This window comes from Dermacentor albipictus, chromosome 2 (assembly GCF_038994185.2).
Source record: "Dermacentor albipictus isolate Rhodes 1998 colony chromosome 2, USDA_Dalb.pri_finalv2, whole genome shotgun sequence".
NCBI lineage: Eukaryota > Metazoa > Arthropoda > Arachnida > Ixodida > Ixodidae > Dermacentor > Dermacentor albipictus.
Genome location: NC_091822.1, coordinates 108,675,651 through 108,690,311, shown reverse-complemented (window position 1 = coordinate 108,690,311; position 14,661 = coordinate 108,675,651). Strand labels below are relative to the sequence as shown.

General features: G+C 47.1%; 1 protein-coding gene across 5 annotated transcripts in view; it reads right to left on the bottom strand.

Moving 5' to 3' along the window:
• LOC135900786 (ATP-dependent translocase ABCB1-like) overlaps positions 1-14,661 on the bottom strand; it is a 180,689-nt gene that overhangs the window by 71,793 nt on the left and 94,235 nt on the right. For 3 of the 5 annotated variants that reach the window (XM_065430360.2, XM_070533847.1, XM_065430362.2), the window contains exon 2: positions 9,718-9,901. In XM_065430360.2, the coding sequence (XP_065286432.1) occupies positions 9,718-9,901 (184 nt within the window). Of the gene's footprint in view, positions 1-951; positions 998-9,717; positions 9,902-11,445; positions 11,532-14,661 lie in introns of those variants that run through there. The other 2 variants (XM_065430361.2, XM_065430363.2) reach the window with 2 other exon arrangements.

Sequence of the window (14,661 nt, the reverse complement as noted above, 5' to 3'; positions counted from 1 at the left end):
TACGTCTTATCGAAGGATGGAATTCTCCCCGATCCAGTCAAACTTCGGGCCGTCGCCGAATTCCCTAAGCCGACGTCTGTTTCACGCAGTTTTCATAGATCTGTGCTCCTATTTCAGACGCTTCATTCGCAATTTCGCCACCATCATATCGCCCCTGACGATGCTACGTTTAGAAGCAACGGGCCCCTCACTTCGTGGTCGTCTGAGTGCGACGAGGCTTTCACAAAGCTTCGTCGTTTGCTACTGTCTCCGCCAATTTTTTTGCCATTAAGACCAGTCAGCCTCTACCGAGGTGTACACAGATGCCAGTGTACACAGTTCCAGGTGGCCTCGCCGCTGTTTTTGCCCAGCGCAATAAGGGTTTCCTGACTATGTCGTTGCTTATGCAAGTCATACGCTTACGAAAGGTGTGACCAATTACACTGTGACAGAAAAAGAACACCTGGCCATGATATGGGCTCTTACTAAGTTCCAGTCTTATTTGTATGGCACCCGCCGTGGTTGCTTTGTGGCTATGGTGTCGGGCTGCTGAGCACGAGGTCGCGGGATCGAATCCCGGCCACGGCGGCCGCATTTCAATGGGGGCGAAAACACCCGTGTACTTAGATTTAGGCGCACGTTAAAGATCCCCAGGTGGTCGAAACTTCCGGAGTCCTCCACTACGGCGTGCCTCATAATCAGGAAGTGGTTTTGGCACGTTAAACCCCATAATTTAATTTTTAATTATTTGTGTGGCGTTCATTTGGTGTAGTCATGGACCATGCATGCATGCACTATGTTGGCTGTCGTCCTCAAAAGATACGTCAGGCCGTCCTGCCCGCTGGGCCCGAAGGGGACAAGGGGAGTACCTCCCCTTGTCCCCTTCCGTCCTTTCTTGTTTGGGCTAAGCGATCATAAACATTATGGTCTACTGAGCAATATGAACCGACTAGCCCAGAAACATGTACTTACCCACTTCTGGTCTGCAACATTTACCTTGCCCTACCCGGCCGTCTGAGCGTGTCGGCATCGATTTGTATGGGCCTCTTCCCCTGACATAGGCTGGAAATCGCTGGGCCATTGTGGCAGTCGACCGCCTCACGCGATACGGCGAAACTGCCCCTCTCCCGGCAGCTACAGCGCGCAATGTTGCCTCCTTCCTGCTTCGTCGATTGATCCTGCGTCATGGGCCACCTCGGGAACTGCTCAGAGATCGCGGACGTGTTTTCCTGTCCGAAGTAGTTTAAGCCATTCTTAAATAGGGCCACGTTGTTCATCGCACAACTACGGCGTAGCGGCGTACAGAACGCTTAAGACGTACGCTCGGCGACATGCTTGCCATGTAACGTCGCCTCCGACCGCACAAATTGGGACGTCGTTCTGCCGTTCGTAACCTACGCGTACAACCGAAGTCGTGGCGTAGTGGTTAGGGCGCCGGCCTTGCCTTGGCTTCAGGAGGTGGCTGGTTCGAATCCCACCACCGGCGTAGACCCACTGATTAAACGGGTATTTCCCCTGCCCGTATAGCATGGCTCCAATTCGTGGGATGTGCACTTGGGAGGTGGTCGGCTCTGCGTCAGTCTCTGCGACCCCTCTGCGTACAATACTGCTACTCAGAGCCCCACCAGCTTTACCCCCTTTTTTTTACTGCACGGTCGGTACTCGCCGCGACACAATTCTGTTATACCGGCCATATGACGAAGAGCGCCAGAAGGCCGGGTGCAGCAGAAGGAACCGATCGAGAGCCGGCTCCCGCTTCCTTCCGCTGCCCCCGGACTCTCTTCAAAACTATTGCCCAAGTATAAAGGGCCCTTATCGTTGAACGCGCACGCCCGTCACCTATGTGATCGAACCCGTTGAACCGTCTTCGCACATGCGCCGTCGTGAACGAGACATGGTCAACGTCGAGTGCCTCAAGCCGTGATACGAACCCACTCATAGTGAGAAGCTGTTTGGTCGCCGGACGGCTCGTTCCCTTTTCGTTCCCGGGGGTAATTGAAGCGAGGAAGAGGGACGCTATATAATGGGCCACGCACTCCAGCGCTTTGTATAGTGGTTTAATCTCTCCAGCGCTGAGTTCGGGGAACGCCGCTCGTGCTGAGAGTCCGCGCCCTGATCTGGCGGTCGGCCGAAACGCTGGTGACTGATAAACGTCTTTACAACATAATTACTACCTCTAGCTTTCCTAAAATATAATCCCGAGGAAATCGCTTAATTATGGCACCTTCTACATTCTCGATGAATTTCGGGCGCATTTTCATAAACATCCTGTAGAATGAAAGAAAGCGCCTACAAGAAAGTAATATATACGCTACAAAAAAGAGCTACGCGGGCTGTCTATGATCTGTCCCTATAAGTAAAGACCAAGTCGTTTCCACGTGCGCGTGAGGCTATTTCTTTCAAATCGAAAAATATTGCGTGGTAGTAATCCAACGCAACCACGCACCGTGCACAACACTATTACAACATGCGTCGCTATAGCAAAAAGTACAATTCACGCGACGCGCTGTCCGGAACAATGACCTGTGCAATAGCCGTGAACAGACCATGCAGCAGGCACTTGCTCAACAAAATGCTGAGCGCAAATGCCCGATTGTGGAAGACACCGCAGCTCAGAACTTCATTGACGCTTTCTCGATATCATGAACAAAGTACACATCCGTGTTCACACTGATTTCTTTGTTACGGAATTTGTTTACGGTTCCTTTGACCTATTCTTTTGCGCGCCGATCATAGCGAATATATTTGACCTGTTCGTCTTAACGCTGTCGCATACGGCGCTGTCTTCTGCTTTGAAGAGTGGCGATGTCGAATGCCAGTCAAGCTGACCAGTCAAACTGTCTTTCTTTAGCTTGAACACTTCCTGTACTTATGTACATTTGACTTTCGACAAACTTAATTTGCTTTGGTTTTAATGCATGCACAGGCGGCCACGCCCACAATATGTCGCGGAATGCGTTTGGATGGGTTCTGGTGACGCCTTGCCCCAGTGCGGCGCATTCGCGTTGGTTGAGGTCAACACTTGACTCCGGCTTACTGTAAAGACTGCAGTTAGGCGTATAAGGTATACATTTCGCGGACCAGCGCTTATATGTCAAATGGGCTACGAAGCCTGCATATACACGGTGCTCTCGACACATGTAAGCGGTACTTTCTTTTTTCTTTATTTTATTGTCGTTTATTCATTTGCTTCTCTTTGCGAGTAAATGAGGATACTGAACTTCCATAGTTGTGGGCCTGCGTATACTAAGCGTTAAACGAGGTAAATTCTCAAAGTTGTCAATTTCGGGGAAGGGGTGTGAATGGATGTGGATATACACTGCGCAGAAGAAACGTTACAATAGCAGTAATAGGAAAAGAGGGACCCTTTCTCGTTTTACTGTGTTCCGTGCTTTTCCTGTCCTTGTTCAGCGGCAAGGCGCAGAAGTTGCACTAATGCACTTTTGCGACTACACGAGTCTGTGTACGGCTAATGAAAGCTCTGCAGCGCGACAGAGAAGGGAATAAAGAATACCACGGGCAAAACGTCGACCCTTCGTCCTCGTCGCGGTAGCAAGGCTTGAAGACAAGAAGCGTCAGATGACGTCGCGATGTCTAGAAGCGGGGGCATCGTTCGTATTGGAGCTGCGCACATATCATCCATACGTACGTAGAATATACAGGCGATGCTCAAGCGTTGAGCTGTGTCTCAACAAACCAACGCCCAGTTCATGGGCGCCGAAATTAAATACATGCTTCTCTCTCTTTCTCTCTCGTCGGGATACCGAATCAGGTTTGAAAGCGGGGAGGCATGCAGGCACATCTGCTTACATTTGTCGCCGAAGTTTCGCCTTTCTTTTTGTGCAGGAAGGCTTGGTCACACAGGAAACAGTCGCAGTAGTGATTTTGCAAGGAGCACAATTCACACTCGTTATATTCCTGTATCTCTGGCACTTTGACGAACATTCGAAGCCGTCGCCGGAATTCCTCATCCCATCAACGCGAGCGGTTGCACGCCGACTTTAATCGTCCAGTGACAAACTGGGCAAACGTGCTTTTGGCAGCTACGCCAATGTTAGCTAAGGGCGATCAAGGCAGAAAGTTGGGCTAGTTGGTGGGTCATCATTATTCAAAAGACTAGCGCAAAATAGCAGGGACACAGACAGAGAAGACGACAGGACGAGCTCGTCCTGTCGTCTTCTCTGTCTGTGTCCCGGTATTTTGCGCTAGTCTTTTGAATAATGAAGCGAAGGGCGACATTTCGCGTCAGCGTCAAATCAATCAATCCAATCAATCAACTAATCTAGTCCTCTCTTTATATGCTAGCGGACTATAGTTAGTTCGACATAATCACGTATCTCACATGCGGCACTTACCTTACGCAGCGCCCATAACTCACACGCCGCTTATCCTTAGTTTGTTCTCATACCTCGTTTTTTGTTCGTGCGCGCTGTGTGTAATGACAATTCGGACAGCCTTTATGACCTCTGATATTCAAGTTCGCCGACGCGGCTGCGGCGTCAGCCCGCCGAGTGCGCGCGGAGGAAGCGCATGCGAACGCCTTTCTTCAAGTGCCTTCATGTTCCATACAAAATGCCTCGTCACGTTGAATACTCCAGTTCTCGCCAGGTCACCCCAATCTAAGCAGCAATGGGCTGGCTCAATCGCCGCGAGAAATAATCACCTCCTAATGCCGACGATCCCTTCCTGTGGCAAAGAACCACAATCCAGACCCCCCCTCTATCCCCCACCTTCCTTTCTTTTTTACAACAACAACAACAACAACAACAACAACAACAACAACAACAACAACAACAACAACAACAACAACAACAACAACAACAACAACAACAACAAAAGCGCGAAGAATATGCACCGGTCAGGAACCTTGTCCTCTGAACTTTCTACATAGAGTCTCTGCGCGCATCTGCACAGTTAGACATGTTTTATCTGCCGGCCAGAACAAAACTACTGCTGAACGTGACCTATATGACGCAGGGCAAGTTTTTTAACGCCGTCCTCAAAGAAATTTTAGGAGTTATGGGCCACGCGGGCGTGAGAAGCTTGCGAAGTTATATCCATGACCGCAGAACTGCATCGAGACCCGTCAGGAAGGCGTGAGGCTCCAATCAGGGGTGAACATCACTTGTTTATATAAAATTGTAAAACAGTACTCTTCTTCGTTTTTATTCCTTTATACACTCTTAAAAAAAACAGTTTGCACCGTTTGGGGCTTGTCCCACGACGATAATCGTCATCTTCATCTGGCATGCTTGCGTTTCTTTTCTTGAAAACTGTGCGCTGGCTACTTTCCTGTCGAAAGAACTATGTGCCACGCTGATAACGAGCTAGCCGTTCGGGATGTGGAAGTACCGGGTGCGCAGCATAAAAGAAGTGTGGTCAAGATGACGATTATTGATGTAGGACAAGATGAGCCCCAAATGGCGCAAAATTTTTCAGAGTGTGCCGTTGCGGGCAACTAATATTTTAACGCTATACAACAGGACATCCTGGAATGAAATTCATTAACCTTCTAGTTCGTAAGAAACGTTTCAGCTTAAAAAAAAAACTAAATTATGGGGTTTCACGTGCCAAACTCCCGATCTGCTTATGGGGCACGCCATAGTGGGGGACTCCGGAAATTTGGGCCACCCGGGGTTCTTTAACGCGCACCTAAATCTAAGTACCACGGGTGTTTTCGCATTTCACCCCCATCGAAATGCGGCCACCGTGACCAATGTTTCATCTTCAAAAGCACCATTTACAACAGGGATGAGCAAAGAGAGCACAGTAGATGGGCTGTGGTAGCACATGTTCTGTGTTCTCTTTTCTCATCACTGTCGTAAGTGGTGCTCGTTACGAAGGTGGGTCGTTTCCAACTTGCCCAGTTGGGTACCCTGATAAGAAATGCTGGCCATCCCGGACGGATACTTCTGCTGATATTGTTGCGTTCACTACATATAACGACTGCTCAGGACCTCTTGTAATACGAACACACACACACACACACACACACACACACACACACACATATATATATATATATATATATATATATATATATATATATATATATAAACGAGAGAAGAAGGGAATCCGAGAGTCTCGATTTTGTTAAATGAAGCCAAAGAAATCATTGGGAAAATTAAGCATGGTTGAAATTGAAACGTGTAAAATAATTAATAAAGAAAAGGGAAATGAAATTGCACGAAATTACATCTTGTCGCCAGTGGGAGCCGAACCCACAACCTCCGCATAACGCGTGCGTTGCACTGCTAATCGGGCTACGGCGACGACTGTCAATCCATCCATTAACTTGCGTATCTATGTCTGCTCGGTCTAGGCCTGGGATTGTTAGCCAGCGCCACTCAGGGCCATGGTGGGCGGATCATCCTTCTTTTGGCGAGACGGTGTCATGTGAACTTAAGAGAACAGGCACGCGTGGCTAAAAAACCTTCGTGTGCTACCTAATGACATCGAGGCTGCCAGATACGAGATCCTCGCCATGAATGAACGAGAGAAGGAGGGAAACCGAGGATCTCGATTTTGTTAAACACGACCGTACAAAGCCAACAGACAATGAAGCCTACATTTTCTACACTTCCATTTCAACCATAGTTAATTTCCCCAATGCTTTCTTTGTCTTCAATGTCTGAATATATATATATATATATATATATATATATATATATATATATATATATATATATATATATATATATATATATATATATATATATTGAGGGGCTCGATATATATGTGAAATCATAAGAAGCAAACAAGCAATGTCATTGTTTGTTGGCTTGTGATTTTACTTATATGTACTTATCAGCTCACCCGGAGTTCTCTAACACGCGCCGAAGTCCGGAATGTTTAATTCTGTCTCCATCTGTGTGCAGCAGCAGCAGCCGCGGGGCATCGTACCCGCTACCTCGCACGTCAGCAAAAGAACTGCGCAGCCGCTGCGCATCGGTGGCTACCACGATTCCGAGTTGTAAGGCGCCTCGTATCTCGGTCAAAGACTTACACGCTGTCTTCCAGGAGAGCTGCATCGGCATCGGTCAGCAGCGAAGCGGTACAGACTAGCGTTGCGATCGACGAGGGCTCGCGCACCGAACCGCAAAGCCGCTGTCAGTCAGAGATAAGATACGGAGTGCACGCGCACCGCGAACGACGCCGAATAATGGGGATAGCAGGAGCGGACGAGGAGGATGGGTCGTGATGCACGCTCGTTCCTTCGTCTTCACTGCACACAATTTTAACTTGCTCATATACGGTATCGACGGGACGCGTCACCCGTGACATTGTATACATTGAAATGCGACAATCTCGAGTTATTAAGTCTCGTTAAACATTCTAACTTAATCTGTAGCTACATTTAGCGCCTTCAGCGAGACAACTGTTTGCGAACGACTTCATGCGTCCACAAAAAAAAAAAAAAGCCCGTCGCTAACTTTCCAGAGTGGCTCGACCGCAAGTCGGTGTTATACCGAAGCGATGGTTAATTCTGGCCTCATAGGCATGAAAGCTACACGAGCTTTTCTGCAGTACGTTAGGGAGTTAAGGAGACTGCAGATACGCTGCGGATTTTTACAGTATGTGCGGTTAATGTGGACTCATAGGTTCTCCCTTTGTTTCACTCCCCCAGTCCCTCTCCACGAAGAGGGTAGCAAATTAAACGAATTCCAGTTAACCTACTTCTTTCTTCCTCTCTCGCTCTATGATGCTACTACCGATTCAGCTGTATGAGCCAGCACAGCAAAGGGAGGTGTGGAGAGGTTATCCGTAGCTGAATGGCTGTCGATAGCAATGATCCATTGCCCTATAGGATAAGGAGTTCATGGCCTTTCCGCTGCTTTCTTATATCCAGAGATTCATGCCGAAATTTAGGTGAAGAAGAGGGCTACGAAGCATAGATCAGCGTGCGAGAAACGGGTCGTAGACTACTATATGAATAGACTTCCTAATTGAATTTCTAAAAGTCTTCTAATATTTCATTTCTTGATGTTAAATTATTTTGTCTCAAAATTCTTAACAATATAATTTTCCAATTTCTAGATTTATCTTTATTTAACCCACGCTCCGCTGTGGAAATTTTATTCTTGTTATAATTCTAACAAAAACACATGCTTTTATTAGGATTACATAAAACCTCCTTCTTGGTCAATCCCCCGCAGTGGACATAAGCCAGCGTTTGGACGCAAGAACAATGGTGGAGACAAAATAAAGCAGTTCGAGGAAACGATCTGTGATGTACCTGCACATCCTCATCGATGAGGATGCGCAGTCACTTCGTTCTCAACAATCCGCAGCCATCTACTCAAATTGCAGTTTCGAGCGTGGGGTTACATTGTCCGCCTCCTCGGGCGACAGCGTTATAGGGACGGACACCAAGGAGAAACAGCAAATCAGTACCGACTGAGAGACAGCTGTTTGAAGACTTTCTCTGCGCGTGTTCGGTAGAAAAACGATTGGTTGCTTATAGAGAGGAAAACGCGCACGAACACCTCTTGTATTTGGAGTTTCTAACTGCGGTGTCCGTGACGTCACGGTTCACTCGACGGATTTCGATTTCGTGGCAATGTTGTCGACGCCCACCCTTCACGTGCAGGAAAATATATATATATATATATATATATATATATGTATAAATAAAACGCGCGCAAAACTTCACGAATTATCTTTTTCTGCTAGTTTTTTCATTCGATCGGAAACATCTGAGTAAATTCGCACATTACGAATGTCTTAGTAAATTCAGAAACGTCTGACCAGCTTCGGTCAGACTCCGTCAAAAGCTTTGACGTCACGGCAAGGTAGTTGGGGAATTTCGACACGGCGTCGCCCCCCATCTTTCGGATTTGCACTCATTCAAGTTACCGAGAGTTCATTCACGGTAACAGCTAGCGACCGGTAATCGTAAAAAATAATGCAAACTATCTATTTATATTTTTCTTTGTGTTTAGATCAAACCGGAAGGTGCGCGCTTCTTTCTTTCTTTCTTTCTTTCTTTCTTTCTTTCTTTCTTTCTTTCTTTCTTTCTTTCTTTCTTTCTTTCTTTCTTTCTTTCTCCATTTCTTTCTTTCTTTCTTTCTTTCTTTCTTTCTTCCTTTCTTTCTTTCTTTCTTTCTTTCTTTCTTTCTTTTATTTGAGGTAATTGTGGACACGAACGACTGAGTTTTTGAGTGCTTGTGCACATACGTGCTTTCTAACGTTCATGCAGAAGACGGCGAAAGTTATGGAAGAAAGGAGAGGGAGATATGGGTTGTCCACAGCGCTCATCTGGGGTGCGATCTTGTACGCGTTCCAGAATAGAACGGAGGCGGTCCGTTCCACCGAGTCGCACACGGTTGGTCAGTTTGAACGGTGAAGAACGCCATGACGTCAATTGTGAAGTGATATCTGCTGTCAATCATTCCGTGTTGTCTGCTATCGGACGAACGCAACGGAACGGACCGCCAATTTCGCGACGGAAAGAACGGACCGCCTCCGTTCGAGTTTGGAACGCGTACAAGATCGCACCCCTGGTTTGCTACCGCGCACCGGCGCAAGGGGATAAAGAGGCAAAAATAGAGAGAAAGGAGGGAGGCAGACCACTAGCTGCGCGCGCATTCTGAACAGAGAGAGAGAGAGCGTGAAAGAGATGCAGGAAGGTGAACCAGGTTTCACCAGGTTTGTTGCCCTACTCCCAGGGCTCTCAAAATGTAGAAACTAGGGGTAAGGGTATACGGGGTGGGGGGAGGGGGGAACGCAACCTCTTACTTGCATCCGGGCCCTGCGGTGTCGAAGCTGCCGGTTGTCGCCGACGAGGAGGCGGCGCCGGCGGCTGTCATGGCGGCGGTGTTGTAATTGGCACCGTAACTGGTGCGCTTGGGTCGCGTACCGCTGGCCGTGCCCGGGTCTAGCAGCAGCAGCCGCTCCTCGTTCTCGAGCCCCATTCTGCCGCCTGCCCGCGCGGTAAAGGTAATGGGGAGGGGGAGAGGAAGATAGAGTGAGAATAGTTAGCCACGGTACCGTACGAATCGTCGGCAAGTATACGGCATGCATGATCTGTCATTTTTCATTTCGTTGCGTCTGTTTCCACCTTAAAGGAGTGAAGGAATTACATGAGTGGGGAGGGAGGGCGCTCGTTCGAGGGTTAACATCAACTGCCTCGATAAAATAAACACAAAAATAAATGAACAAAAAGAAATAGATCAGCAAAAACCGAAAAAAAAGAAAGATATATGGTAAGGAAATAAACCCGATGCATACATACGAGTTGTAAGTTGAGTACAGAGTAATTATACAGCAACAAACATTATAAGGATAAACACAGTAAATAGCTGGAGTACACAATACGCGATTTGTGCTCAATGCGCGATGCGGCAGTGTTTAGCGTTGTTACGAAAAATGAGCATTTTTTTTTTGCGCGAAATATTTTGCGGTCGGTGCATGAGACAATGGTATCGGGTAGGCTGTTCCAGTGCACAATAGCAAGAGGGGAGAAAGAGGAGATAAATGCTAAAGTACGACAACTTATGCTATAGGGATGGCATGACCACCACTTCCAAAATTATTACTACAAAGTGGTTCGTAAATCGCGTGTATAAGTGTGACGTCAGCCTAAGAAATCTGGGAAATGAGCGAGAGAGAAAATTATTGACCCTAGAGACTGTTCTTTAGCAATCTTTTCCCGACTAGCCGTTCCTCCCTTGGAGATTAGTTTGATAGATCTATTTATTTATTTTCTTACTTACTTATTTATGTTCTTATCTATTTATTTATTTAAGTCCGGGACGGCAGTTAGGGGTGAAAAGGGATGGCAGAGGCGTGGTTCACGTTCAGGTTTAATATCTGAATGGGAAAGGGTCTGCACGGCAATCGGCCTCTGGGCCCTACCCTCGCTAACTTTTAATTTCTTACAATTTTTAATTTCATAGGGTGGCGCACTCATCCTCCGATACCATCTAGGAAATCAAGATCGGTATGAAATCTTAAGGTTAGCACATGTAGAGCTCAGAGTGGTATGTAACCGACCGTTTCGATAAGGAGCAAATGTTTTGAGGATATGTATATAGGATAATGAGGCTGCAGCACCTCCACACACACACACACACACACACACACACACACACACACACACACACACACACACACACACACACACACACACACACACACACATATATATATATATATATATATATATATATATATATATAGAGAGAGAGAGAGAGAGAGAGAGAGAGGGGGGGGGGGTCGGCAGTGCAAAACGTGACAAGCACGTAGGTGCAGCTTTCCCGCTAAGCGTTCCTCTCTCGCGGCTCGGCAGAAATGTTTATCATGCGCGGTCACTCGTATGCAAATTCCGGCGTGTACATCTTGTACGAATGCACGTACAGCCCTCGACGGTATTGTTTTGTCACGTGCCATCGCGCCTCTTACATATAATAAGTATATCCGCGAGGACTCGTACTATAGATGCACGTCGACTTCCGCAGCACTTACCGAACGGCAGGAACAGCTCGCCGTCCGCGAACACAGCGTACATGTGTGCAGAGTACCACAGTACACATGTGCAGAGTACGTCCAACTACGCAGCGCACGAGGGCGCTGTCGCCGTTCGCATCGACAGACGCTCCCATCTGTGAGTAAACATGCGACATCTGCCGTGACGTAACTTAGTTCCCCGATGTTAGGAAGTCAGCGCCTCGGGCCGGCGTTTTATTTGCCACTCTACATACGCAGTGGCTCGCTTCTGTCATGGCAGATTTTATCGCGTCGGGCGGTCAAATAAATAACATCTGCGAACCATTTCGCCCCGTTTGGCCTTCCTTTCGTTGACCTCGGGCATTGTTAGCCCAACACGGCGTCATCCCATATAAGTACTCGTGTACTTGGCAGTTCAATAGGATTTTTTTTTTTTGCGTGCGTTGTTGAGGTCTGCACGATAAACGCTTCCGCCTGCAGCATGCAAGCTGCGAAATCGTAGGTGCTCGCGGCAGCGCGCAGGGCGTGGGTTTAAAAATAACATATAGCTGAGCAATCACGCCAAATATTATTTTTTTAGACACGACAAACATGAAGCGTGTAGAACAGTGGGTGCCAAGAAATGTTGCCGCGGACTATAGTTCAACACTTCAAAAGAAATGCATTGTAGCTTTATTTCTGGGCGCACCGACGTGGAGTTTCTAAACCTTCTCAGAGTTGCCGACAGAGGATACAGTGAGCCACAAGTATTGGGCTGCTGACGTTATCCTTCAACTTGTTAACCACCCTGGCGGGCATCGGTTTTTTATCATTTTCAAAGCTAAACCAGAAGCATTAACAACAGAGCTTCCGCTCTCTTGAAACCAGATGCACGCGCGGAGACGATATGCTATTTGTTTAGCACTTATTCCACTACAGGCTTGCTCGAAAATTGATGTCAATTCTTGAGAGGTCCTTTTTATCAACACCTCCGACGTAACAAGTGATCAAAGTGCATTTGAAAATATTCGTGCGATATGCGGCGTCGTCACACAATAGGATGCAGCATGAGCATGATCGTATAAACCGTCGCAAAATGTTACACCTTTATCAGTTAAAGAAAAGGGATGTTTACTTGAACAAACGTGAGCAGACGTACAGCTGTACTTTCTCCACCAACGTGGATATTCTCTGTAGTCCGCAGGCTTGTATAACCCTGACCATGCGACAAAATCAATAGTTTTCTAAGGATTCGCGGACGACAAGTCATGCAGTAAGAATTTACAGGCGCAAGAAGGCATTATTTCGGTGGAACACGACAGATATTTCGGATGCACGTGCCACCTCAGCGACCGTACGTTCCTATGGGAACGGACTACAAAAAAAAAAGTTTCATCTACACAAAGCTTTGGGTGGACGTTATGTATAGCACCCCACGGGGGCCAAATTAATCCGGAGTTTCCTGCTACGGCGTCTCTCGTAGTGCGACCGAAGTAAACGGAACGAACCCGGAGGAAGAAAAACCATTCCTCTATCGAACACACGAAGCCTGCTGATCGATACTCATGCAAAATAACACCCCCATAACGAGCCGCACACTGGATGCATCGAACTAAGCCCATCCGCTCCCAGGTGAGCTGCCCCCTCGTCCGACGCTTTAGGACACACTTCTCCGGTGAGTGTGCTGCGCCGCTATGTACGGTGACGACATTAAGTGAAGAGGGTTCGAAAAGGTTACACTATAGCGCGCATCAATTACAAAGGTTAAACAATAGCGCTTGTATATAGTGACGCCGAGGAACACATTAAGGAACATGCAAGCGATGCTGCCTACGTGTGTAGTTTTGTTTTCAATAAGTGGATTATTTTCCCGGCTTTGTTTTGCCTACAGGATATAACAAATCAGTTCGTGAAGAACATGTACATCGCAGAAGTTCGTTTTAGAACGTCATACAGGCGAATTTGGACATATCGAATTGCCCGATGCACAAGGTGTCCATACTAGCACGCATCAAGATTAAAAAAAAAAAATGCAAATGCCACGTCGCTGGACAGAACCAAGATAATGTTGTTTGCCGCCGCTTGGAGATACTGAAGAGCATTTCCTGCATTCCGCCTAATTAGATAATTTATCTTAATTAATTAATCAACTTCTCAAATATTATGACTAGATGAAGAGTGTCAACAAGAAAATTGTACAGCAACGTGAAAAACTCCCGACACAGCTTTCTGTTGCTCAATACGCGCTACATGAAAGTGTTTTTTCGAGCGTGAAGGAAACCCGCGAATAGACGCAAAATTGCCGCGCGACTGGCCGCTCAAGGCACCTTGCTTGTATTCGCGGGCTGCTTTCACGCTCGGAAAAACACCTTTAGTAGCACCTCTTTGAAATACCTCTTCGAAATACCTCTTTAAAATAAACTTTACAGCAATAACCCCCCAAAAACGATGCTATACGAAAGCCGGTCAGTTTATGACAGTACTGCGTCAGGTTCAACGCGCACGCGCTTGCTTGGCTTCCGACGTTGATACCATAACGGCATCGCAACGCCCCTGATGTGTACCAATGCTCTGCGGACCACACGCAGAGTGACCACCGCGTTCACAAGGAGAGAATTCGTGTATGAGATAAAAAGAAAGGAAAGCGGTATAGTCATTCTCACAGGATCCAGTCGTACTAAGAAGCAATTTCCTCTTTTTTACACCTTGACAGCGCGATACATGTCTGATACAGGCATGAATACGCTCCATTTGACGCAACCTCAGAAAGAAAATACGTGTCCGTGTTTCTAATGATAAACCAGTCACCAGTCATGTGCTCGTACGCAACTTGTTTACGTCCATGACGTGGGCCGTAACTCGCGTGTATAATGTAAGTATCCTTTGTTTTGTACGGGGGAATTCATCGCATGCGTTGGATCATGTATGCTGTCGACTCAGAACCGCATCTTCTCTCGGGGTTGCAGCGTGATTACGCCAAGGAGATATTAAAATAATATCTTAAGATTTCCTTGCGCTTCTACAAGTTGTAGAGCACTCGTGAAACACTAAACATGTCCGCACGGCACTGGAAGGCTGCCAGGATTCAGCTATGACACTAATGTGCAAGTAGGAGAAGATGGAACTGTTTTCAGCCCACCCTACATGCAGCTCCCAGGAGAAAGACGCCGCCAACAAAAGATAAGGTGGTTGCAATAAGCGCGATGGAGTATACACTATCTGAAGGTAAGGATCCGAAGCCATTGTTGTAAAGCA